Source organism: Dipodomys merriami, unplaced genomic scaffold, assembly GCF_024711535.1.
Source record: "Dipodomys merriami isolate MVZ:Mamm:240054 unplaced genomic scaffold, mDipMer1.0.p SCAF_20, whole genome shotgun sequence".
Lineage (NCBI taxonomy): Eukaryota > Metazoa > Chordata > Mammalia > Rodentia > Heteromyidae > Dipodomys > Dipodomys merriami.
The window spans coordinates 3,081,620-3,108,559 of record NW_027203382.1 but is presented as its reverse complement, the minus strand read 5'-3'; the positions used below and the strand labels follow the sequence as shown (position 1 = coordinate 3,108,559).

The following is a 26,940-nucleotide window of genomic DNA, read 5'->3' as shown; positions in this document are numbered from 1 at the left end:
AATGTTTAAAGCAACATTGTTGTAATACTCAAAGATTAGAAAACAATCTAAATATGCACGAATAGGTGAATGGATAAATTCTGACTTAGTTATACAGTGGCAGTTTTAGTAAAATTGAGCATAGCTGAGTTACATGTGACAACATAAAGGAATTCTAGAAACAATTCTTAGTGTTACTCAAATTTTTATGCTTTTTAACTTACCTATAAATTACAGATACTGCAGGGAAAAACATGGTGTCCAACACATAATAAGCATTGTTGAATATTCATATATTTTAAAAGGTTTAAAACTGTAAGATGGAATATCTAGTAAACAGACATTATATTATTAAAATAATTTAAAATTAATTTTATATTGATGGGCATCTTTTATTTCCAGATTGGCAGTAGAAGTAGTGTATATTCCCCAGAAAGCAATGTACGAAAAACTGGCTCATATATATATGAAGAGTTTATGCCTACAGATGGTACAGATGTTAAGGTAGGATTGATAACAGTATATTTTAAAATTCTGTACTTAAGGTGGGATGATGTTAAGATGTAGTGAATTCAGGTATTGTTGATCCTTGGCCTGTGGATGACATTATGTCTTGATAAACTTTCTAAGTAAAAAATACTTAGTGAATCGGTAGAGAGGGGAAAAGAAAGAAAATGAAAAGAATACTGTAACATGAAAATGCATTTAATAAACCCAACCTGAAAAGTATAGCATACTAGCATGGTATACTGTAGATAGTGAATATTTTACAAAAGCCCATTATCGTGTTGCTGCTGTGCCAGTGACTGGCGTTGTGAGAGTCTTACCATCTGTCACGGGCTCATGGAAAAATTAAAACTCAAAATTTAAGTTATGACTTCAACTGAATGCATCTCAAGTAAAGTGAAAAGTTCATAACTCAAGCCATCTAACATGGATACCATGTAGATTTTAATTTTGAATTTTGAGTTTGCCAATAAAGGATAACCATTTAGCCATATCACATTTCTATTCTGTGTCTCTTGTGTACTTAAGGATTTTAACCTGATTTTTTGATCCAGGGACAGCTTTGGCAGTTGGAAGTTGATGGATTCTTTTTTAAGAATAGTGTTCTTATATGGTAAAACACCCAGAATTGCAACCAAAATGATTTTATTAGAATATAGCTATTAAAACATTTTAAATGAAACTTTTAATGTAGCAATTTATATATAATTCATTAAAGTGTCATTAATAATTAAATATTAGGGATAAGGATTCTAGTAGTTATTAATTTCCAGACAATGACTAATGTAAATAATACTTTGAAATCTGTGACAGTGTAATGAAATATAAAATATTGCTCGTGATTTGAGTTAGTGATAAGAGTTTAATAGCTCTACTGTCAGGCAGTATTTCTCTCATCAAACTTTGTTTCAAATGTATAAATGCCATCAGGAACCTATCCTTAAAAAATCATCTGATGAATCCCACCAACTACAGGAGAATATCAACAGTTATAAGTGCTGGGCACCGGTGGCTCACATCTGTAATCATAGCTCAGAAGGCTGAGATCTGAAGGTCGCTGTTCAAAACCAGCTGGGACCGGAAAGTCCATGAGAATCTTATTTCCAATAAACCACCAGAAAACTTCAAGTGGCACTGTGGCTCAAGTGATAGAATGCTATCCTTGAGCTGAAGAGCTGAGGGATAGCCCCGAGGCCCAGTGTTCAAACCCCACAACTGACAGAAAAAAAAAAAGACATAAGACTAGCATACAAGATAATTAAGTCTTCTGCCTTACAAATCTGATTTTTTTTTACAGTGTGATATACAATAAATAATCTTTCCGCACATGAATATATCATGGTATTTTATACCTCTGTCCTTTGTACTCATTACCTCTGTTTAGAATGCTTTACCTGGCATTTTAGAAAGCAAAGTTTAGGATGGTTTCATTTACAGCTATCCTGGGCAAAAAGTTAGTGAGACCTTAACGAAATGTTAATTTAGCCAGGAAGATTTGTAATCTTAGTTGTCCAAGTGGCAGAATTGTGCTGTAAGCCCTGCTTAGGTAAAAATTGTAAGATACAAGTTATTTTTCTTTCTTTGTTAAATGTAAACAATTTTAAGATGAAGCCTCACTTTACCTTTTACAATGTAACCTTTTCCAATGCATTGAAACTTTTCCTTTGTAAAATAAAACTATATACCCAGATTATACTACCTTTTATTGATTTCTTTTGAATGTATTGCCTGCTGATTATGTATTTAACCAGTAATGTATATTATATATATTTAACATTTATGAAAGGTTTATACAGTGGGTCCAGATTATGCTCATGCTGAAGCTCGAAAATCTCCAGCACTTGATGGCAAGGTAGAACGAGATAGTGAGGGAAAGGAAGTACGATACCCTGTGATTCTCAATGCACGAGAGAAATTAATCGCTTGGAAAGTCTGTCTTGCTTTTAAGGTAAGATGTTGTATAAGCCATAGGGGCCCTTGTAATAGAATTTGAATCTTCTTTTTTGAGTAAGATACATTATTTGGACTTATATAATTAGATAATTAGATAAACAAGCTGAGAAAGTAATTCACACTTCTGAACTGTTCATATACTTTTCAAGTGGTTCTATTATATGAATACATATTTTTTGTATTACTTTATTATCTGTATAAAATAGAAAATGAACATATTTAAATCTATTCAGAAAGTACAATTACAGAATAACTCAGTGAACCAATATTTAAGACTGCCTAACTTACTATAAGAAACCGATTGTATTGCTTTCATAGAATGATTTAAAATATTGTAATAAGCAATCCATTGACCTGATATGTGATAAAAAATGTTTAAAATATTATAAAATATGAAAGCAGTGTAATATACTTTTAAGGAAAACTTTTAAATTGTAATATTTGACTATCTCAATTAATCTTTATTTTACTAACTTTTTATCATAATACTAATAATTAAGTAGAAGTACTGCAATTTGCATTAAATGACAGATAAATTTTGCTCTTTTAAGTTTATATTATAGCAAGCCAAGCACTGGTGGCTAATGCCCATAATTCTAGCTATTTAGGAGAATGAGATCTGAGGAACATGATTTGAAGCCAGCCCAGGCAGGAAAGACCATGAGACTTATTCAGTTAACCCCAAAAAGCTGAAAGTAGAGCTTGAGGCTCAAGTGGTAGAACATTAGCCTTGAATAAAAAAGTTCAATCCCCAGAACAGGCACAAAATAACTTTTTAATTAATATATATTACTGGTCATTAAACTTTAAAAACATTTTACAGGTTAATAATAATTTGAAGTCTCCTTTATGGAAGAAATGTTAGTCTGTAAATACATTTTAATAGATTTCTGTATCTTACTTTTTAAAAATTCAGATTCTAAAAGCTCAAAATCACATTATACCAATATGTGATGGTATGAGGATAAAATATGAAAGATAAGAATGTTCTTACAACCTGAGCAGGAAATGTATACCTCTCAATGTATTTTATCTTTCAATTAAAACACATTTATTTCAGGTCCTCACAAATATGTGGTTATTAAGGTTTAAAATAACTACAGAACTTCAGCTACTTTTTTTTTCTTTTTACTCTCTAATCCCTTCTTCTATATTAACTTCATGATAAGAAACTGAGATAGTTATATGGAATTCACAATGTACCTTGGTTTATGCAGACTACAAATATGTAACTTTTTGCTATCTGAAGTTGATTGAAAAATACTGTTTTTAGGCAGTTATAAAATATGATATAGTCCAATAAGACTAGGAGGGTGAATCATAATAATTTAAACGAAACCTTAAAGTTTATAACTTATTTTAAATAGCAAACAGTTTGTGGCTTTGATTTGTTACGGGCCAATGGACAGTCCTATGTCTGTGATGTCAATGGATTCAGTTTTGTGAAAAATTCCATGAAGTATTATGATGATTGTGCAAAAATACTTGGGTAAGAATTTATTACATTCCTTTTTCTTTTTACATTTCATTAAAACACTAATTTTTAACTTTTCTTGAGTAACTATCAGTGTTCATAAAAATGAGACTTCCAAAGACAGTCAGATCCCGAATTAAACTTCAGATTATCAAGGCTAGATACGATATGATCACTATAGATGAACGCCTAAATAAAGTTTTAAATTCAGAATTATAATGCTATAACATGGTGATTTTTAGTCAAAACTTTCATCAGTTTTTCCTATATAATTATAAATGAAATGTTTCATTGTCTTATTTACTGGTACTAAACTAACATTTGTGAAATAAGTAACCTAAGTAAAATAGAATTCAGGATTGTTTTGGATGATAATTCTTCCTAGATATATATTTACTTGAAAATAGTATTATAACATCAAGTTAATGTAAAAGGAATTATTATTTTATATTTTTGGTCAAAGACAATAGGTCTGTTTTCTTTATATCTTGATTCAGGAACATTTTAAATACATTGCAAAGGTATGTGACAGAATAGTAGGAAAATGAACACTTTAGTAGTCACCTTTTATAGAATATTTCCAATTTGTGAACTTATCCTTAAAATAAAATTGAGGGGAGAATTTTACTATTAGTAAATGTTATAATTTGAACACAATCAGAAGATGCAGTTACTTGAAAATCCCTTCATTGTTATGCCTATATTAATACAGTATAGTAGTAATTTATTAAAAATAAATATGGTACCTAAAATAGTTTTATAGAAGGTATGATGTGGCTCAATGGTAGAGTATTCAGCATTCACAAGCCTCATTCAGTCCTTCGCACCATAGTGGATTGGGAGGGTTTCATAAAAAAGACAATCTTGGATTTGAGGATATATCTAATTACAAACTATATAATTATCATGATTTATTTAAACACGGTATTGATTTCTATTTCAAAACTGAAGTAAACAAATCCCAAATTTGTGCTATTTTTACTACTTAGGTAAGTGAATTAATAATATATTTCTTTGGTTTTAAAGGAATATTGTAATGAGAGAGCTTGCTCCACAATTTCATATTCCTTGGTCAATACCCTTAGAAGCTGAAGACATTCCAATTGTACCAACTACATCTGGAACTATGTAAGTTTGAACTATTCTTATTCAGAACTTCCTTAAGATTTAATTGGTTTATGTTATTATAATAAAAAATAAATTTTGGAATGATTATTAGACAATTTACTATTTATGTTTTCATACAATTTAGTTTGATGATGGAGAAAGAAATTATGTGCTTTTACCAGGGTCCAGTAAGCTGAAAGTCATATAATATTTTAAATAAAATCTTAAAACGTGATTAATTAACTATTCATAGAACCACCTAATCAGCCATATAACAGTATAGATAACAATCAGTACAAAGGTTCCCAGTAGTCTTATAACTTTGGCTCTCAAGTTACATCTTGAAGTAAGTTAATTAAACCAATATTATCAGTGTTTCATAACACTGTTAAGCTCTTTGAAAGTCAGATGTGTTGAATGAATGCTACATATTCACTGCTTAGAGATGTATGGTATCATGTTAAACATTCTTGTAAGTACTGATTGGGAAGTTTATTCAAACCAGCTTTTTCCAAATATATTTCATGTTATTTCTTTTACATAATTGTAATAATCCCTAAGGATTGTATACAGTGGTTTACCCTTTGTCAAATGCTACATTATATTTCTTAACCTTTGCATGCTTCTAAAACACTTACCTTCCAGTAATTTGAATTATTGAAGTACTTACTCTTCACATGAGAAAGATAGAACAAATATATAACAACCATCGAGTAAAGCTGTTAGGTTTGATTTAATGAAATTTCAGCCTATAATACTCTTACTGGAACAATATGAATATTTAATAGAGTTCAACGATCAGAGTATATTCTCTTTTATCCCAGGGTTAACACTGTCATCTCTAGGAAGAGAAAGTATTATATTATATATCTTAATATCTTCCCCTTCCTCTGGCTGCTTAAATCCTTTTCAGGATTCGATCTCATAAAATGAGACTGGATTATTATAAATATTGTTTTTTATGGGGAAGATCTTAAAATGGTAAATGATTGTCTTCAGTAATTGATTGGACACTAGAATTATAGAGTACGTATCTTTGTCAGAAAATTTAGAGCATACTTTTCTTTCATTTTAGGATGGAACTTAGATGTGTCATAGCTGTCATTCGTCATGGGGATCGAACACCAAAGCAAAAAATGAAAATGGAAGTGAGGCATCAAAAGTATGGTTCAAAAAAATAAGTTAATGCTCATAATCAGATTTAATGTTTTGATATGTTAAGCTTTTTTGATAAGTATTTCATATGGAAAAATGCTAGTATTTCTTGACCATGATAGATAAACCACTAAATTCATACAAATTCATTTAAAGAAAATATAGATGCTAATTCCTGATATTATTGTGGCAGAATCACTAAATATTAGTCTTACCAGGCTTTTATTAAGGGAGTTACATTCTCTTGCATTGCATTCTGAAAACTATTAACCTTTTAACCTTTTGGAAGAAAAATAGTGAATTCTAAACTATGCACTGACTTCAGAGAGTATATTTTTGTTTAATTTCTGTTCAGTTTTCATTTTGAGAAAAAATTTTAAATATCATACCTATTAATGTAGTTGAGGAAGGTTCTGAGTTTTATCAGAAAAGTAGAGAAGCAAAAGGTTGGTGTATTGAGATGCTATTTTTCTCAACATTTGTACTTGGGTAGATTATATGAACCCAAGAATTTGAGGTCAAGCTAGGCAACACAGCAAGAACCTGTCTCTGAGGTAATATAAATAGTAAAGTTTCAATAAGATACAGTGAAAGTGAAAACACAATAATTAAAAATCTGTAGATTTTTGTGTTGATTTCCACATTAAAATTTTGAATATATGATTTATATATGTGAATTTATATATTTTTATATCTAGCTATCTATATATATATATGTATGTAACAAATAACTAACAGTGCTCTATATTTTTCACAAGATTTTTTGATCTCTTTGAAAAGTGTAATGGATATAAATCAGGGAAGTTAAAACTCAAGAAGCCAAAACAATTACAGGCAAGTCTGTTTACTTTTATATTCTTTTAAAGTTTTCAGTAAATTTAAATAAAAATTTAAATCTTTTGTTAATTTATTTTAAAGGAAGTGCTGGATATTGCACGACAACTTCTAATGGAGCTGGGACAGAATAATGATTCTGAAATTGAAGAAAATAAACCAAAACTTGAACAACTTAAGACTGTTTTAGAAATGTGAGTATTTTTTTTGAAAGTCTTAATTTTGATAACTACTTACAGTTCTTTTTCCATATTAGTTTTCTACAGCTTAAACATTTTTGTTTTCTTCTTGATCATAACAGTTGAAAAGGAATACATAAAAATATAATGTGATAAAATAGGTTTTTATATCAATGAATTTCATTTTAATGGAAAGATTAAAAGAAGAAACATCATATTTTGATATTCTATGAAATACTACTTAGAATGAATTTCACATTGCAATATTAACCCCAGATTCAGTGCTGTTTAAATTTAAAAATGTTTCAAACTATATTTTAAGCCATCAATTCTGGAAATAAACTCTACATGTTAGTAATAATCTTAGGCTCTTTCTTACTAAAGGTAAACACTTTTATATTTTTGCATGTGTCCATTCTGTTTTACTTCAGAATTGTCTAACTTTTGTCAAAACAGTTTTTTACATTTTATTTTCAATAGGTTAGAATGACTGCTGTGGTACAAATTTTCTAAGAAAATTTGAAGAGTTTACTAAGGCAGTAACAAAAAAAGGCAGTATAGAATTAGTATTTCTCGATGTTCTCCATTTTAGTTTTCCTTAATACTAATGTTAATACTAATCTTCATATTATTCATCAGCACTTTATGAATCCTATTCATTTGGCTTGCCATTTTATTTTTCAGGTATGGCCATTTTTCTGGAATAAATCGTAAGGTCCAATTAACATATCTCCCTCATGGTTGTCCTAAAACATCTAGTGAAGAGGAAGGTTTGTCATTTTAATGTCTACTAAATTTTATATATTTAGTTAAACTTTCTATATATACATTGTTGATTTCTTTTGAATGCTGGCCAAATCACTAAGAAGGGAAAAAATAATTCTCTGAAAAAACTGGGAGCCTTTCCACATTTGAGTTTTTAAAATTAAGTAATATTTTCACAGGTACAGCAAAAGTCATTTTTAATGGAAGCAATATCCCACAAAGTAGGTACATTTAGAAAATATAATAATTTATACATGGTCCAAATTTAACTGCAGAAGAGAACACAGTAAAAAAGATTTATACTGACAAATACATGTTTGTCAATGAACTTAACATTTGTGTTATTTGCTCATGTATTTTAGATAGTCGAAGAGAACAACCATCCTTACTTTTGGTTCTAAAATGGGGAGGAGAATTAACCCCTGCCGGCAGGGTCCAGGCTGAAGAACTTGGAAGAGCTTTTAGGTGTATGTATCCTGGAGGGCAAGGTAAGTCTTGAAATTTCTTGAATGTAATGAAAAACATATTTTATTTTCAAATCCTGGTTTATTTTGTGATACTGTTAAGCACATGTAGAAATACAGTGAAATAAAAATATAGCTTAAGTGATTTGAGGATTTATTTCCAGGAGATTATGCAGGATTTCCTGGTTGCGGTTTACTTCGATTACATAGCACCTACCGACATGACCTCAAAATATATGCTTCTGATGAAGGACGAGTCCAGATGACTGCAGCTGCTTTTGCAAAGGTATATGAAAAAATAGTTTTAAAATTACTAGCATTTTCATCAAGTATTTTTAAACATTTTTGCCTTAGCAAAATATGAAAAACTTCAAATTTTGAACTTCCCACTAAAGCCATCAATTAGCAATGACGAACTATTGTATTATTAACTATATATTACGTTATTTTGCATATTTGTAAATTGTTGATTTTATTTCATGTGTTTAGGGGTTATTGGCTCTAGAAGGAGAGCTTACACCCATTCTTGTTCAGATGGTGAAAAGTGCAAACATGAATGGTCTCTTAGACAGTGATAGTGATTCTCTGAGCAGTTGTCAGCAACGTGTGAAAGCAAGACTTCATGAAATTCTTCAGAAAGACAGAGATTTTACTGCTGAAGATTATGAAAAGGTAGGTCTTAGCAAACTCATTTATATTAGGCAATAATTCATGGAGAAAAGGACATAAGAAAATAGAAGACAGGCACCAGTGGCTCATGCCTGTAATCTTAGCTACTCAAGAGGCTGAGAACTGAGGATTATGGTTCAAAGCTAGCCCAGGCAGGAAAGTCTGTGAGACCTTAGCTCCAGTTAACCACCAGAAAAGACAGAAGTGGAGCTGTGGCTCAGATGGTAGAGCAAGAGCCTTAGTAAAAAAGCTCAAGGAGGGCTGGGAAGGTGGCTCAGTGGTAGAGCGTTTGCCTTGCATGCATGAGGCCCTGGGTTCAATTCCTCAGCACCACATAAGCAAAAAAGAAAAAAGCCGGAAGTGGCGCTGTGGCTCAAGTGGAGCGCTAGCCTTGAGCTGAAGAGCTGAGGGACAGCACCCAGGCCCAGAGTTCAGGCCCCACGACTGGACCCAAAAAAAAAAAAAAGTTCAAGGATAGCACCTAAGCCCTGAGTTCAAGTTCCAGGACCAGCACACACACACAACACACAAACACAAGCACATACACACATATTGCACCATAAGGAAAGCAAGTTAAAGATGTAATCACCAGGTAGAGAAATACTAGTACTAATGGGAGGTAGTTAAAATACTTTACATACAGATGTAAAAGTGGAACAATTAAGATTGTTGAGGTTGGTTTGGGAAGCAGCATAGAGAGGGATAGTTGGATGAAGGTATGTTACATGCATACATGGGCACATCAAAATGAAACCCTCTTTTACAACTAATTGATGGTTATAAAAATGGAGGGAGAGAAAATTCTTTTTTTGTTTTTGTTTTGTTGGTCATGGGCTTGAACTCTGGGTCTGGGCACTGTCCTTCAGCTCTTCAGCTCAACGCTAGCACTCTACCACTTGAGCCACAGCGCCACTTCCAGTTTTCTGAGTGATTTATTGGAGATTAGAGTCTCATGGCCTTTCTTTTCCCAGCTGGCTTTGAACCGTAATCCTCAGATCTCAGCCTCCTGAGTAGCTAGGATTACAGGCGTGAGCCACCTGCTCCTGGTGAGAAAATTCTTTATAAATAAAAAACACATAAGTTGTAAGTTGGTTCAAACTACCTAGTCCTCTATAACTAGAAATAGAGTTTTACTTCACAAATTTTATATTTTAAAATTTTACTTCATGTGATTAACTTGCAAGCTCAGTATCAAAACTGGGATTTGGAACTATTGTACCATTAATGGTTTATATTTCATTTAAAAGGACACAATAGACATAGTAACTAACATAGTGATTAAGAGTACCGCCTCTGTAGCCAGAATTCAGTGTTTGAGTTGTTTTTTTCACATAATATTTATTTGACCATAAGCAAGTTATTTAGCCTCAGTTAACGACTTCATCTGGAAAAATAGAAGCTTATTATAATTACCTGTTGATATATGTTAAACCTATATGTATTTATTATGTAAATCAGCCAATTCTCATCAAATCTCATCTTTTAAGCACTGTACTTCTGCTGAGTATCTCTGTGGGTAAGTTAAGGACAGTTAATATTTAATATTTTTGTAACATGAAATGTTAAGATTTCTCCTTGGATCTTATTACTGTATGTTAGATGGAATTCTCCATCTACTGGAAAAATCATATATGGTTTTCTGAAATAACTAGGCATAACTAAATATAAAATGTATACTTTACTCATTTACAGCTTACTCCCTCTGGAAGCATTTCTCTTATCAAATCAATGCATTTAATTAAAAATCCTGTGAAGACCTGTGACAAAGTTTATTCTTTAGTCCAAAGCTTGACTTCTCAAATTAGACATCGAATGGAAGATCCCAAATCATCAGGTAAACATATTTTTCTTAGAGCAGATAATAAAAGTTGCTGTCCAGTTTATTTAAACATTTTTAAATAGTTTCACCAGTCTTCTGATGTTAAGAAATTGAGCCTCTCTGGAAGTATAGTTATACTATAAATTAATATATATCAAGGAAAGGAAAAATAACTAATGTGTTTTATCTGAGATTGCATGAAAAAGTAGAAAATTCCCATTTGATTATCTAATTATTTAACATTGCTTGATACTAAAACAGCGTTAGAAAGGGAAGAAAACAAGATGTGACTATGCTTCTAGAGTTAACAACTTGAAAATTTTTGTCTTTGCTATTAATCTCAAAGATTCTTTTCTGCTAATTATGCTAATTTTTAGTCTAGCAAAATAGTATTTAGAGTTTAGACTTGAAATATAATTTTATAGTTTGTTGTAATTTTTTTCTTTTTATTGCTTTAAAGTTAATAATATATTTTAAAAAAGCCTTTTGTAAACTCAGCTCCTTATCCAGGTATTTATATCTACTACTTATCCAAGTCTAAAAAATATAGGTAATGGTATATGCCTATAGTAATATTTTATATTTAAAAAGATGCAAAGCACATGCTGTTATCACTGAGCTACACCTCCAGTTATTAAAAATATGTATAATCATATATATATGTATTATAATAGTCTCTTGGTATCCTTGTATGATAAGGAAAAACCACTAATGTTCAAAACATATAGAGTTCAGTAGTAAAGTGTAGTTACTTGATTTCTTTTTTTCTTAGTGTTGTCTCACTTCTGCTAAGGACATCCTGCTTTTCATCAAATCTAAAATTTTCACATTATTACTTAAATTAAGCACATTATATGTCCTTTTCACCTTGGGAAGACTATTATAACTTTTACCTGTGTTTTAAGAACTATTTGAGTTTTAGGAATCATTTTCATTAAAGAATGTTTCATAGAGAAACATTCAGAAAATCATACAGTGGTTTAAATGCAACCAATAATGTCTCACAATGTACTCAATACTTTTCTACATCAGCCAAGTTGCATAAGGAGCAAATGGAATTTTTGTTTGTTTTTGAATTCGTTTTGTGGGTTTTTAAAAAAAACTTCTTATTTGGCCATACTTCATCAAAATATGTGTAACAAATTTTTAAATAAAATGATCTTACTGTCTAGATTATCTGATATATATTAATAGTTCCATATTGTATTTTTATATAATAACTATAGCATCTTATTGTTTTACATTTTTTCACTTGAAAATCTAGTAGAAGACCAGAGTCTGTAGCTCACACCTGTAATCCTACCAACTCAGGAGGCTGAGATCTGAGGATTTGCAGTTTAAAGCCAGCCTCTGCAAGAAAGTCTGTGAGACTCTTATCTCCAATTAAGCACCAAAAAAACCATAACTGGAGCTATGGTAGAGTTCCAGTCTTGAGCAAAATAAGCTCGAGGTCAGTGCCCTGGCCCTGAATTCAAGCCCCAGGTCAAGCACATAAACAAAAAAACTCTAGTGGGGGCAAAACATTGTGGCATATGCCTGTAATCCTAGCACTCAAGAACCTGAGACCAGAGGATAGGAAATTCAAGGCCAGTGTTGGTAATAAAAATAAGTTTGAAGCTGGGCGCTGGTGGCTCACACCTATAATCCTAGCTACTCAGGAGACTGAGATCTGAGGATCACAGTTCAAAGCCATCCCAGGCAGTAAAGTCTGTGAGGCTCTCATCTCCAGTAAACCACCAGAAAACCTGAAGTGATATTGTGATTCAGGTGGTGGAGTTCTGGTCTTGAGCTGAAGAGCTGAGGGACAGTGCCCAGGCCCAGAGTTCAAGCCCCATGACCGACAAAACAAAGGTTTGAAACCATACTCAACCACATAGTGACATTTTGTTCCAAAACAAAACAAAATAAAATTGTCAACATTTCCATATAAATTCTTGAGATTTTTAAACTAAATATAATAAAAATGTAATTTGTTGTAGATATTCAGCTTTATCATAGTGAAACATTGGAGCTTATGCTACGTCGATGGTCCAAGTTGGAGAAAGACTTTAAAACAAAGAATGGAAGATATGATATCAGTAAAATCCCTGACATATATGACTGTATAAAATATGATGTCCAGCATAATGGTTCCCTGAAATTAGAAAATACAATGGAATTATATAGGCTTTCGAAGGCATTAGCAGATATTGTTATTCCTCAGGTAAGTAGTTGTTAAAATTCAAGTTTCTTATGTTACTGTATAAATAAGTACTTTGAAATCTCTACCACAGGGCAAGAGCTAATTGACTTGCATGATCCTGGATAAATCATAGCTTTTATGAATTTGTATTATAATTATTGTTGATATTATACATAGTAGCTGTTTTAACAATTTGCTTACAGTTAAATTAAGATGAAATATAAATATATTCTCTATATATGTGCAGTAGGATTTTCTCTTGATATGATATATTCTATGGGTTTGGGAAAATGCTGTCACACAAAGAAGCAACTTAATATACAAACTTAACAATGAAGCACACAATACAAAAAATATGTTAGAGTAAAAAAAGTTCCAGATGACATGTTAAGATCTTTTTTCCAACTTAGTAATTTCAAATTACTAAAATAATTTGGATGTTACAAAGTTGAGATTGGAGTGGATCAGATATTCCAATGGTGAATTAAAGTTCAAAAACAGGAAAGTATGGGCTATATATACATGTATACTATGTATATATTAAATATGTATAATATATATAGTTATAGTAATGTCAGTGTTTCTTAATATTCATAGAAGGTCCAAATTAATGGGATAGACTTCAAAAAGTGGGAATTCAGGTAGTATACAACCTACCTATAGATATGTATATATGCTGTTACCTATACTTTTGCTATGAAAGAACCTTTATATTGTCAATAGTTATACAAGATATGTGTATAGTGAAGATTATTTTTAAATTAATTTTAATAATTAGTTACAAATATAAGACTTTAATCACTACTTATGGTTGAACTGGAAAAGTAGTTCCGTGTACTTGCCTAGAATACATAAGGCTCTAGGTTTAATCCCCAATGCTAAAAAAATAAACTTTTTATAATAATTATATTCATTTTTTTCAAGGTGAGTTTCAGTATATCTAAATATTATCAGTCAGTGACTAAATAAACAGACATCCTTCATGTAATTGTTCTCATAGTAATTTTTATTACTTGTCTTATTTAATTTTACCTCTCTTTTTAGAAATATACATTTCTAAAATATACATTTTAGAATTGAGAATGAAAATGATGGTGTGAGCCTAAAAGAGTAGTCAAGTGTTAATGGAATTTTTGAAGATAATTGTCCTCCTTACATTGTGTATATGTCTCAGTCATTTTGCTTGCACAACTAAAGAAACTGCTCATTATATGCTATAGATTAAGTATTTGTAACGCTTTAAAGTATCAGATTTAAAAGAAAGACTTTTTATTGTTAAAAAGATTTGGGTCATTTTTGCCTGTTAATTTTTCAAGTGTAATTGTTATTGTATAAGTTTTTTTTTAGTCTTAGGTCTCTTTAATCTATTTATTTAATGTGACTGAGTTTGAACTTAGTGTCTTAGACTTACTAGGCAGGCACTCTATGACCAGCCAGCTCCTAAATCTTGGGACAAAACAAAAATTATACCCAAACCGCCAGTCTTATTTTTGGTAAATTCACAAATTTAAAAGCAAAGTTTTGTTTATTTTTTAAAATATATGTTTTGGCCAGCACCAGTGGCTTATACCTGTATCCTAGCTACTAAGGAGGCTGAGATCTGAGGATCTGGGTTCAAAGCCAGCCCATGCTAAAAAGTTCCCTGAGACTATCTCTGATTAACCACAAGAATTCAGAAGTGTAGCTATGGCTCAAGAGTTTAAGCCTCATGACCAAAAAAAATTAGAAAAATACATATATAAGTTTTGAACTTACTTTATAAATTCAGGAACAGAAAACTTGGACTTAACATTTTGTTTGATAGGTCTTTATTTTAGCATAAATGGGAATTTCTTTATTGTATAATTGGACATTGAGTTCAATTTAGTTACACTTAGCCTTCATCAGTCTCCAAAATCCCCAGATAAAATTCTGCATGTATTCATAATCATTGGAAAAGTAGTTAAAATTATAAATATTTATGGTAGTCACTTGTAAGGAAATACAAGTTTGAATAGAGAAAAGGTAATTTTACATATATAGTTCCTGAGCAAATGAATACTGTAAACTTTGAGACTTGATTACTCAAATTTAAAATTTTGACTTACTTAGAAAATGCATGTTTAGAGTAACACTAACTGTTCAAGAAGTGTTTATGTATTCTGGTATACTTTAACACATTACTATACTTCTAAAAACTTAGCTTCTGCTCTTAAATTGAATTTTTATAATTATGCTATGTGAATTACATAATTCAAATCATATCTAGGCTTACATAAGACAACAAAGGTCTATACAAATCATTTTAACAGTTGAAGTAACTAATTATGCTTGATATTTATGCTATTATAAATTTAACATTTCCCTTTCATCTATCTTACCAGTAAATTGGTTCTCTGATTTAAAATTGTGCATTAAAATAGTCATGAGAGCATGATAATAGATAGAATATTTAAAGCCCAAATCTGATATTAAAATTCTCTTAGTTAACTAAGACAGCATACATTTTGAAGTTTGAAGATGATTACTTTCGTTAATTGTATATTATGAAATGTGGAAAATTTGTGCCATAAACTCCAACACACTGTCATGGAAATCATCACAGAAGGTTTTAAATAGCCTCATCTGGTATTTTAATCAGTTCTGTTTGTGTGAGAAATATCCTAACTACATAGTAGAATAAATCTAAGAATTGTTTGGTACTGAAAGATGGTAGCAAACAAGCAAAAATGTCACTTGTAAAAGTGACATATTGTATATAAATATATACCTTTTATACACCCACCTCAAAAGTCATCTATACTGGCAAAATTGTTGACTTAAGGAAACAAGCTATCCTTCAAAATAACTAACCCAAGATACGTTATCTATTCTGATGTTTTGGCATCTGAATCTTTATGGATTTTCTGTTGGCAGGAAGTAGTTTTAAGCAGAAGTGTCCCAAAATAAATATGGGGAGCAGCTGTGTGTGAATTTCTGTTAGGATATTCTCCTTTCTTCCTGTCTGGGTCCCCACTCCCCACTTTGTTCCTTTTCCCTTTTCCATTGTTGTCATTCACACAAACCACAAATTTCCTTTTTTCATATAAAATCAATTTATAACCTGTGACTTTGAAGCTAATTTTATTACAGTTTACTATAAAATTACTATATTGTCTTGATTTTTCACCTTTAATTCCTTATGGCTCTGATTAATTCGTGATTATAAATGTTAAGTTTAATCATTCTGTGGCATCTTTTCTTACTACCAGTTAGAACTTTACCATATTGGCAAAATCTGAGTGTAATAATGTGTTGGGCTTTTTAATCTTTGCCATCTTGATCGATAAAATTCTCTTGATTTAAGTTTCTATTTCTTTTTATGTTAGTTGCCTATTCTGTATTTTAGTTTTCCTATTTTCAGTCCATCTTTTAATATTATGTTGAAACTATTCATAAAAATTGTATTCCTCTGTTCATTCTGTCATCTTTAGAAGTTCCTTGCTTTGTCAGTTTTGCCACAGAATACTTCCTATTATACCTAATAATTTGAAAGTAGTATGTTTGCAGTTGAAAAAATGTCAAACTCTCAATATCTCTAATGTTCCAACAAATTTTAATAATATATTTGTGTCTCAGTAGAATTCTTTATTTCAAGAGTTTGGAGCTCTTAATGATTATATCCCTTGTCTAATACTATGTATTTTCTCTCAGGAATATGGTATAACTAAAGCTGAAAAACTGGAGATTGCCAAAGGCTACTGTACTCCTCTAGTTAGAAAAATTCGCTCAGACCTTCAGAGGACACAAGATGATGACACTGTAAATAAACTCCATCCCGTGTAAGAAACTGTTAGTTATTTAAGTCCATGTGCGTCTATTTTTGCACACTTCAAATCTAATTACTCTTTTGATGTTTTTGTGTAGAAGTCAGGAGTGTGTAATTTGGTATACTGTAGAAGTAGATTGCCTAGAGATTCTTAATTTGGTTTTAGTAATGCTAAGGATCAGATCCAGGGCCTTACACATACTTGGCAAACACTGCCACTGAATGGCATCCCCAGCCATGGGTTTTTTGAGACTGGATCTCACTATAATTTAGGCTAACCTTGAACTTGATATCCCCCTTCCTCCATTTCCTAAATACTAGAGTTACAGGAATGACCCACTGTGATGCTAAATTGGAGAAAATCTGTAGTGAACTGGGAAAAGATGTATATGTGGTATCATCGGTGTGTGTCCTGTGGAAAGCATTAGTGTTTGAGGATATTTAGGTCTAAGACCACTGGTGATCTCTTTTACAGTGAACTTAATTACTACAGTTTGTTAATTGAATTTACTGAACATTTACTTATTCAACATTATAATCTTTTCCTGAAAAACAAAGTGGAATAGGCTTATCCTTTCCCTTTCCTATCCCTTATCTATCAAAATATCAAAGTAAGTCCTTTGTTGTGGTTGGAAAATGTATAGATTTATATACTTGGGGCTTTTCTAATAGTGTTAGATTCTATCTTATACAACAATTTTGAGACAATAATTTTTGAGTAGTTACATTTTAGCACTGTCTACTTCTATCTTTAGGTATTCCAGAGGTGTTTTATCTCCTGATCGTCATGTCCGTACTAGATTATATTTCACCAGTGAAAGCCATGTACATTCTTTACTGTCAATACTTCGCTATGGTGCCTTATGCGATGTAAGTATAATAAGTTATTCCAGTCTAAGTGACAATTTTGTTTCCTTGAATTTGTAGTCAAGTTGATTGTGCTACTGTGGTCACTAATTGTTTTGATTTTCCATAACTTTTCAAGGACTTGATATATGCTGAACATGTTGTTAAGACTTGCAGAATAGAGACATGTTCTCTTTCGTTCTGAGAAGACCAATTTACTCAAGTGATAATAAAATACTTTATATCTAAAGTACTTTAAAGTGCTATGTATATACAGATAGGATAAAGAGATGCTGATAAATATGAGCATTTTGAGGTCAGACTTGACAAGTCTTAGTGTTTGATTAGACATGTGCCTCTTATGTGCCATATAATAACACACCAAGATTCAGAGTTCAGAGGGTTGGCTAGCATCAGTTAGGTAGTTTAACTTAAGGGTCTCCTGAGGTTACAGTCAGACAGTGCCTGCCATTCAAGTCATCTCAAAAATGTTCTCTCATGTTTAGTATATACTCTCATGTCTAATATATTGACTGTTAGTTGAGACCTTACCTGGAATTGTCAACCAGAGTAGTATCAGACCACTTGTGTGACTTGCTTCCTCAAAATAAATTTGAGTTACAAAAGGGAGCTTCCTAGGAAACAAGTATGTGGCATTTCTGTGTCACTTCTACCGAAGCCTTTGGTCCAGGCAGACACAGAAAGCTGTATCCAGATTTAAAACAATGGAAATTAACTCACTAAATGAGCAGAGTATTACTATAAAAAATAGACAGGGTAAATATATGTGGTGGTCAATGCTGGAAAACACATTCTGCCTTAGTGTGCTTATTCAAGGGCACAACAGTTTCTTCCCACAGCAAAGTTCACTTAGCCTCTCCAGTGTTCTCTAGGTAAATTTACCATGTAAATGTAAGAGTCTAGAATCTCGTCTCTAAACTCACAAAAAGACAAAAAATTTTCCTGTGCTTTTTTTTTCAGCATATATTGGCATTCACAATTGTATACAAAGTGATCTTTAACAGAAAATTTTTTCATACTTATAAATGAGTGATGATTTGGTGATGATTTGGTATGTGTCTATATCATTACTAGGCCTTGATAAAAATTATGATCAAAATTATCCTAAAGCTATTTCAGTGTTTTTAGTCCCATTAAAATTTCAGATTATAGCCTGGTACTGCTGATGGCTTACACCTATAATCTTAGCTACTTAGGAGATTGTGATAAAGACAAGAGTTTATATGCTTTATTTTTTGGAGGGAAAAGAGACACGTATCTCTATCATGGTGTTAATCCTTTATATATGATATAAAGTAGAAAGAACATGAAGAGTATAGGAACTGATAGAATGCCTGTGTTTAGAATGATGGATAAACTGGCAGCAGATAAGGATAGCCAATCTGCTTGGATTTCTAATGTGAGTAGCAAGGTTTAAAGCAGAGAAGTGTGTGATAAAGACTTGGAAGTTGTCAGTCATGTAATTTGGACAAGGATTGTGGGAGTAGATCTAGAGCTTATTAGGATACATTGAATGTAGACTTGCTTTCTAGCACAAAAACAAAACAGGCGCACTCTTTAAAAAATATGCACTTCAGAAAAATTGATGTGTTTTCTAAAGTAAAAATTAATGATGATACCAATGGTGTCCTATTTTCTAATTTGTTTTTGTTTGAACTAGAATTCAAAATTCTAACTAGATTTCAGAAATTAGGTACAGAAAGTGGTTTTCACTTTAAAAAAATGATTGTGGTTTCTTACGTACTGTGTTCAAGAAGATACCACTAAAGGTTATTTAATTTTAAAAATTCTTTAGGACAGACTTAGTAAAAATCTGCATCTATAACACTGAACCTAGATGGTATTCTTTATAATGTATAGCAAAAATCTCATTTACTTCATCAAGTAAAATAGTATTTAAGCTTATTATTTTTAATAATTTGCGTTTATTGAAACTTAGAAATACTATACTAATTTATGCTATTTACAGTTTGAAATTTGAACGTATTGTCACAAATATTCATCCCCGAAACAGATACATCTATTCACCTACAAAGTGATACATTTTTTTATTCTATAGCATTTCTTAGTTTAGGAAAAACAATGTAAAGGGAATACTAAATACTTTGAAAGAAATACTAAACAGTGAAAAAGAAATACGAAATAAGAAATATGTAATGGCAAGAAGTCTTACATTATATATTTATTAAAACAAGCACATTCAATAATGAAGTTCACAATTTTATATGCCTTTGTTAGGTCTAAAATTGTTGAGTGCTTTTATAGTACACTTAAGACTTACATACAATAAAAGAAAACTATCTTCGGGCTAGGAAGGTGGCTGAGTGGTAGAGCGTTTGCCTTGCATGTCTGAGGCCCTGGGTTCGATTCCTCAATACCACATAAGCAAAAAAGAAAAAAGCCAGAAGTGGTGCGGTGGCTCAAGTGGCAAAGCGCTAGCCTTGAGCTGAAGAGCTGAGCGACAGCCCCCAGGCCCAGAGTTCAGGCCCCATGACCAGACCTCCCCCCCGCCAAAAAAAAAAGAAAAAGAAAACGATCTTCAATCTACATAAAGTTTATAAAGACTTTGATGACAATTAATTATGGACTTTACTTTTTGACTAATTTTACATCTTCTACTATAATGCTTATAACATATGTTCTGTAATAATATCTTTTGATTCTGATGTTCAATGATTATATTTAAAGATGAGTAATTCTCTAAATGAAGATGGGGGAATGGTAAAAGATGGTAAGGTCAATGGAACTTAAATATGCCTCCTCCTGCTGACATTTTAGAATCATTGTATATAAAGGATATTCACTATGTATGTACATCACAAACACAGACTTCATTATATTGAGAAGAAAAACATATGGCTAATATATGGTGTTAAGAACTATGATAGCTACTCTGCTTGGTACCTTTGTTCCTTACCCTCTGTTCCTTCATTAGTGGGTGTCATATTTCAAAATATGATTTTTATTTTGTAGAAACTGTTTCAGGACTTAAGAGTTTCTGATACTATTGATATTTGTTTAAACTAGCTTAAGACACAGTAAGATGGTGAATTTGAAAGATTTTTGCATGTAAGTATTTACCTAATATATATGGTATCACACAGGATTAAACAAACTCTGAAATTGACAATAAAGTGAACTTTAGGAATATAGAATGGAAAAATTCTTACCATATACCATTTGATTAGGAGTCAAAGGATGAACAGTGGAAACGAGCTATGGACTATTTAAAAGTTGTTAATGAACTCAACTACATGACACAGATTGTTATCATGCTTTATGAGGATCCTAACAAGGTAAAAGAGTTCTTGATTTATGTTACCAGGGGCAAATAAATACTTGAAGTTCTTCACTGTAAAGATGTTTTTCAAATTTTTAGGATCTTTCATCAGAGGAACGCTTTCATGTTGAATTACACTTTAGTCCAGGAGCCAAGGGCTGTGAAGAAGATAAAAATTTACCATCTGGCTACGGATATAGACCTGCCTCCAGAGAGGTAATGAAGACACGTAGAGAACTTGCAGTGCTTGGTTACCACCATCCTAGATTTCCATAAGGCTTCTTGAAGTTTTCTGTTATGTCCTATACATAATTCTTAGCACCAACAGCTTAAACTTTTAAAAATATGACTTAGAAATGGACATTTTAAAAATTTTTTAAATTTTAACTTTCTAAATTTTTCATTTGAAGCCAAATGTTCAGATTGGCAAAGTATAATTTTTGTTGTTGTTTTACTGAAGCAGTACTTCTGCTAAACAATACTTCTGCCTAGCGTTTGATGTGAGATATTCCATTTTCATTTTTTCTGTATTAAGGACTAAATACTGTCTGGATGATTTTATATAAGTTTTGTGCTTTTTTTTACCTGAAATACTTATTAAAATTGTTTGTGTAGAAGCTCTCTAGATATGAAATATTTAAGACTATTTGGGAATATTTTTACTTACAATTTCAATTTCTTTAGTTAATGTACTACTGATGACAGAGATCTAGTTCCCTGAATTCAATGATTTTAATTCATAAATATATTGTGGGATATATTGAATGTAGACTTGCCTTCTAGCACAAAAACAAAACAGTCCCACTCTTTAAAAAATATACACTTGAGGGAGAAAAGGAAATAAATGTTTATTAAATTTTCCAGGCAAAATGAGAACTATATAAGCTTTCTGTCTTACTGAAAGGCCCAGACGTGGTAGTGCACAGTTGTAATCTTAGCACTTGGGAGGCTGAGGAAGAAGGATCACAAATTCAAGGCTAGCCTTGGCGACAAAGGAAGATTTGTCTCAAAAAAATAAAACAAACAGATAATTAACAGAGAAAATTGGAGTTTATACTTGATACTTCTTTCTGTCAGGAGCTAGTCTATAAGAAAGGTTATAAGAGACTAAGAAAATGAATGACCCTAGAGCCTTTCAAATGGGTCTTGTGATTAAAAAATGAATCTTTCCTCCTGGAAAAAACTCAAGTATTCTTCATATACTCTTATAAATCATATGCATACCTCACACATGCTTCTCCTCTATATGCTTTTTGCTCACATTTATTCTTTATTCTTATGTATACTGAACCTCTTTGGCTTCCTAATTTATTTCTAATAGTATTTCTTACCATTAGTGTGTAAATTGTTTTCAGGTTTCTCAAATAATACAATAATTCTGGTGAGTATGTCCTCAATTCTCACAGGTATAATAAAATGGTATAATAAAATATTCTGGATATACATTACATGTATTGTCTGATAATATATTAGCAGTTAATTCTCTTGTGAAATCTCAGTTGAAAAGGATTGAATGGTATGTATTTCTTTTCCCATTACATCTTCCTACCCATTTACTTTCAACCTTTTGTAGTGTGACCTCTTTAGATACAATATATTTAAGTTTTGAAGGAATGACATCAATCAAGATACAGTTTTGTCCAAAATGAGCTTTACAACGTTGGTGTGGGGGGGGGAAGGAGAAGGATTGGGATGGGGGTAGAGGGGGGAGGCTGGGAAGGGATGTGAAGGGTAAACAAAGGAGGAGGCTGCAATGCTTGGTAAGAAATGTACGCATTATCCTGCCCATGTAATTGTAACTCCTCTGTACAGTATGTTCACAAATAAAATTAAATTAAATTAAAAAAAAAGATAGTTTCCTTAAAAACTGATATGTTGAATTGAAATTCTTTTGTACAACCACTTAAAGATATTTTTTAAAAAGATACATTTAATTTTTATGCAGTTTCATAATCTTTATCTTTGAATAATAAAACTTGACTTTTGGGAGGGTTTATTATATCACCTTGAACCACTCACTATTTTTCTATTTGTTCTACATTTTTGTATTTGTTTTCTTCTCATTTATTGACTTTCTTGAAATTATTTTCCACAAATAGGATGCCTGGTAATTTTACATTATTTTGCTATCATTTTAATGGCTAGTCTTGAGTAATAATATGAATCCCTGACTTGTTAATGTCAGAAGAACTTCTAATATTTAGTAGGCAATACGAAATATTTTAATTATATTTACTCTCCCATCTTATTGTTATATTTTTACTTACTCATATTTTAGGAAATATATTTTAAATCTCATTATTATTGTTTAAGTAAATATTTGTTTAGACTTGGACCATTAGAATGCTATTATAGAATATTGCTGACCATGGTAACTCATATCTATAAATTGAGCTACTCAGGAGGCAAAGATAAGGATCGTAGTAGTTCAAAGCCAGCCTGGGCAAAAAGTTACCAAGTCTGCAAATCAACAAATAAACCTGCATGGTAGTACATTCCTTTTTAATACCAAAAAGCCTAAAAAGATGGCCACTATCCAAAGCCAGCCCAGGTTAAAAATATGAGACCTTATGTGAAAAATAACTAAAGTAAAAAGGGCTGGTTGTGTGAGTACCTAGTAGTAGAGTACCTGCCTAGAAAATATGAAGACTTGAGTTCAGTCCTCAGTACAGCAGAATCATAGCTTGAGGCCTCATCTCAACTCACTGAGCTGAGCTCAGTGGCATGCCCTGTAATCAAAGCTACATGAAAAGGTAAGATTGGGAGGACTGTAATTCTAGGCCAGCTTTGGCAAAAACGTTTGTAAGGCCTCGTCTCAACAGAAAAGGCTGGGTATATGGCTTGTTCCTGTTAGCTGTTTTGGGAAGTGTAAATAAATAGTAGGACCATGGTCTAGGCTGTCTGATGCAAACAAATGAGACCCTGTGTCAAAAATAACCGGAGCAAAGCCAGGTGGCTCACCCCCATAATTCTTGCTAACGAGGAAGCTGAGATCTGAGGATCATATTCTGAGCCAGCCAAAACAGAAAGTTCATGAGACAGTTATCTTCCAATTAACCACCCAAAAGCTAGAAGTGAAGCTGTGGCTCAAGTGTTAAAAGTGCTAGCCTTGAGCAAAGAAGCTCAGGGACAGGACACAGGTAGGTAGGTAGGGAGAAGAAGAGGGAAGGATAGAGAGGGAAGGAAGGAGGAGGGAAGTCAGGAAGGTCGGCAGAAAGGTAGAAGGGAGTGGGGGGAGAGGAAGGCAGGCAGAAAAGAAGGACAAGGAAGGACGGAAGGAAGGAAGGAGGAAGGGAGGGAGGGAGGGAAAGGAAAGGAAAGGAAAGGAAAGGAGGGAGTGACCAGGGCAAAAATGCAGATTTAGTGCAAGCACAAAACCCAAATCCCAGGACAGCCCCCCCCCCACCCAGAAAAGAAAAAGAAAATTGTAGAATGGAAATTGTACTTTATGTATCTGTATCCTAGAATAATCCCTAGTACATGGTATACATTAAATGTAGTATTTAATATATTATTGAATGATTATTTTTATGCATTATCACATTTATTGGAAATATTTAGGGTAGAATTTAAGAATTCTAAAATTCATTTATGTTAAAGCTGTTTTATTTTGTCCCTGGATTGAGAACATTTCTATATATTTAAATGAATCTTTTTTATTTTATTTGTATTTTTCATTTTTAATTTATTTTTTAAATAAGTTTTTTTATTGTGAAAATACTGTACAGAGGGGTTACAATCACATGAGCAAGGTAATGAGTACATTTCTTATCTTCCTCCTTTGTTTTTCCCCTACCATCCCTTCCCTCCCATCTCCACAACTACAACCCCCCCTCCCATCCCACCCCCACACCCTGCCTAAATTGTAAAGTTTGTTTTTCAACATGGTGTCTTGTACATCTCATTGTTTTAAAATTAATCTTTACTTTAATATTGTTACCTGTTATTATTGTTGTTTGCATGTTTGATGACACTGAACTGAATACTTTATATATACATAAATTTCTTTTTAACCTGTGGGTTTGGACTCATGGCCTCATGTTTGTTAGGAACCCGAACCCTTGAGCAATCCTCAACCTCTATTTTTTCTTTGTGTTAGTTATATTTTAGATAATGTATCACACTTCTGCCTTCCATTCTCCTACCTGTGCCTCTGCTCGGATTATAAGCATGAGCCACCATGCTAATATTATTTTATTAGATGGAGTCTCTCTAACTTTTCCCCAGGTTGGCTTGAAACTGAACTTCCTCATGGCCTCTGCTTTCTTAGTAGTTGGGATTATAGGCAGAGCTACTGTGCCTGGCAATATATGCTTTTTTAATTGTCTTCTTAAAAATTTGTTGGTTTGGAAGTGGTGCTGTAGCTCAAGTGGTAGAGTGCTTGCCTTGAGCTGAAGAGCTGAGGGACAGCGCCCAGGCCCAGAGTTCAAGCCCCACGACCGACAAAAAAAAAAAAAAAAAGACAAAGAAAAACTTACAGCAGTTTAAAAAAAAAAAATTTGTTGGTTTAACATCTCCAGAGAGTACGTATTTTGAAGTCAAGACTTTCTCAAGCTACCTAGTAGTATAAAATTAGATTGTTAATACAAGAGTTTGTTTAATATTAATTCATTTGAGACAAAAAAAAGTTATGGTGATTACTTATTGGTATTTGAATTTGTTTTTGAATTTGAAAGAATTTTGTTTGGGGAGGGGAGTAAGTGGTCCTTTGAGAAAGGATCTTACCACGTATCCCCTACCAGCCCGGAAATCCCAATCTTGCTGCCTCCGTATCTTGAGTGTTCAGATTATAGTGCTTTACCACTATCACTCTTAAGGAGATTTTTTTAACTTGAATTTTAAGTGTATTGTATTTTCTCACAGAATGAAGGCAGGAGATCTTTTAAAATTGATAATGATGATGAACCTCATACTTCTAAAAGAGATGAGACTGATCGAGCTGTGCTATTGTTTAAACCAATGGTATCAGAACCAATTCATATACACAGGAAGTCTCCACTTCCTCGAGCTAGGAAGGTGGCTACCAGCGAAGTAAGTGTATCTGTCAGAGCATGTTTTTCGTAAAGTTAACTAACTATATATATATATATATATATATCAATAAAAATGAAAAGAAAATACAGCTTTAATTATAGAGCTTGGGATCCTGGCAAATTTTCGTCAACTTTGTCTATTTTTTCAAACAAATTTTTTAAATGTAGCAACAATAGGAAAACAAACAGATGAGTTTTAAAGCAGCAATTTGTATATAATTTTTAATAGAATTTAATGCAAATATTAAATAAGGCCTTCATAATAACTTGATAGACTGATGTTTGTCATTGTCACATTAGATTATTCTTCAATAAAAATTATTTTAAAGAGTCTGCCTTTTAGTGCATAAAATTTTTTTATTTTGTTAATAGTATACAAGAATTGCAAAAAGTGCTTCAACAATAACTGATTCCAGTAGCACTCAGGTTAAAATATGCTATTCCAAATTTTTAACATGATTGTAAATATCTGTATATAAGTTGAGATTTTTATGGTATAACTGAAAAAGCTACCTTTGTATTAAGAACTATAATTAAATAGGTAAACAGATTATACATACTAACAGAACAATATTTAAATAACCAAATCTTTCAAATTAAAGTTGAACAATTAGAATAGTGATTAAAATTTTTATCATCTTATTTTTTTGTACTCCTTATTTTGAGTTATCTACTCAACAATGATTTTTGTAGTTCTGATTAGTGTCAATACTTAACGTCTTTTCTAACAAAAACTAGCTAAATTAGTCTAAAGCTAGAACCACCAGTTTTTAAGATACATTTTTGTTGAAGTTTGCATATAACAAGTATTAACAGATAAGGATATGAATAATGAAAAAGAAAAAAGAAAAGTTCATTTTTACAATAACAAATTGTATAAGTTTGT

The 26,940-nt window shown here is 31.9% G+C and overlaps 1 protein-coding gene across 18 annotated transcripts in view; it reads left to right on the top strand.

Annotated features, from left to right (window-relative positions):
* Ppip5k2 (diphosphoinositol pentakisphosphate kinase 2) overlaps positions 1-26,940 on the top strand; it is a 66,768-nt gene that overhangs the window by 20,912 nt on the left and 18,916 nt on the right. For 13 of the 18 annotated variants that reach the window (XM_070030985.1, XM_070030980.1, XM_070030986.1 and 10 more), the window contains 18 exons: positions 382-483; positions 2,273-2,434; positions 3,807-3,928; positions 4,940-5,041; positions 6,096-6,182; positions 6,934-7,009; positions 7,094-7,203; positions 7,873-7,958; positions 8,316-8,441; positions 8,582-8,703; positions 8,907-9,089; positions 10,779-10,920; positions 12,885-13,108; positions 16,760-16,887; positions 17,630-17,744; positions 20,930-21,037; positions 21,121-21,237; positions 25,885-26,052. In XM_070030985.1, the coding sequence (XP_069887086.1) occupies positions 382-483; positions 2,273-2,434; positions 3,807-3,928; positions 4,940-5,041; positions 6,096-6,182; positions 6,934-7,009; positions 7,094-7,203; positions 7,873-7,958; positions 8,316-8,441; positions 8,582-8,703; positions 8,907-9,089; positions 10,779-10,920; positions 12,885-13,108; positions 16,760-16,887; positions 17,630-17,744; positions 20,930-21,037; positions 21,121-21,237; positions 25,885-26,052 (2,280 nt within the window). The remainder of the gene's footprint in view (positions 1-381; positions 484-2,272; positions 2,435-3,806; positions 3,929-4,939; positions 5,042-6,095; positions 6,183-6,933; positions 7,010-7,093; positions 7,204-7,872; positions 7,959-8,315; positions 8,442-8,581; positions 8,704-8,906; positions 9,090-10,778; positions 10,921-12,884; positions 13,109-16,759; positions 16,888-17,629; positions 17,745-20,929; positions 21,038-21,120; positions 21,238-25,884; positions 26,053-26,940) is intronic. The other 5 variants (XM_070030984.1, XM_070030990.1, XM_070030995.1 and 2 more) reach the window with 1 other exon arrangement.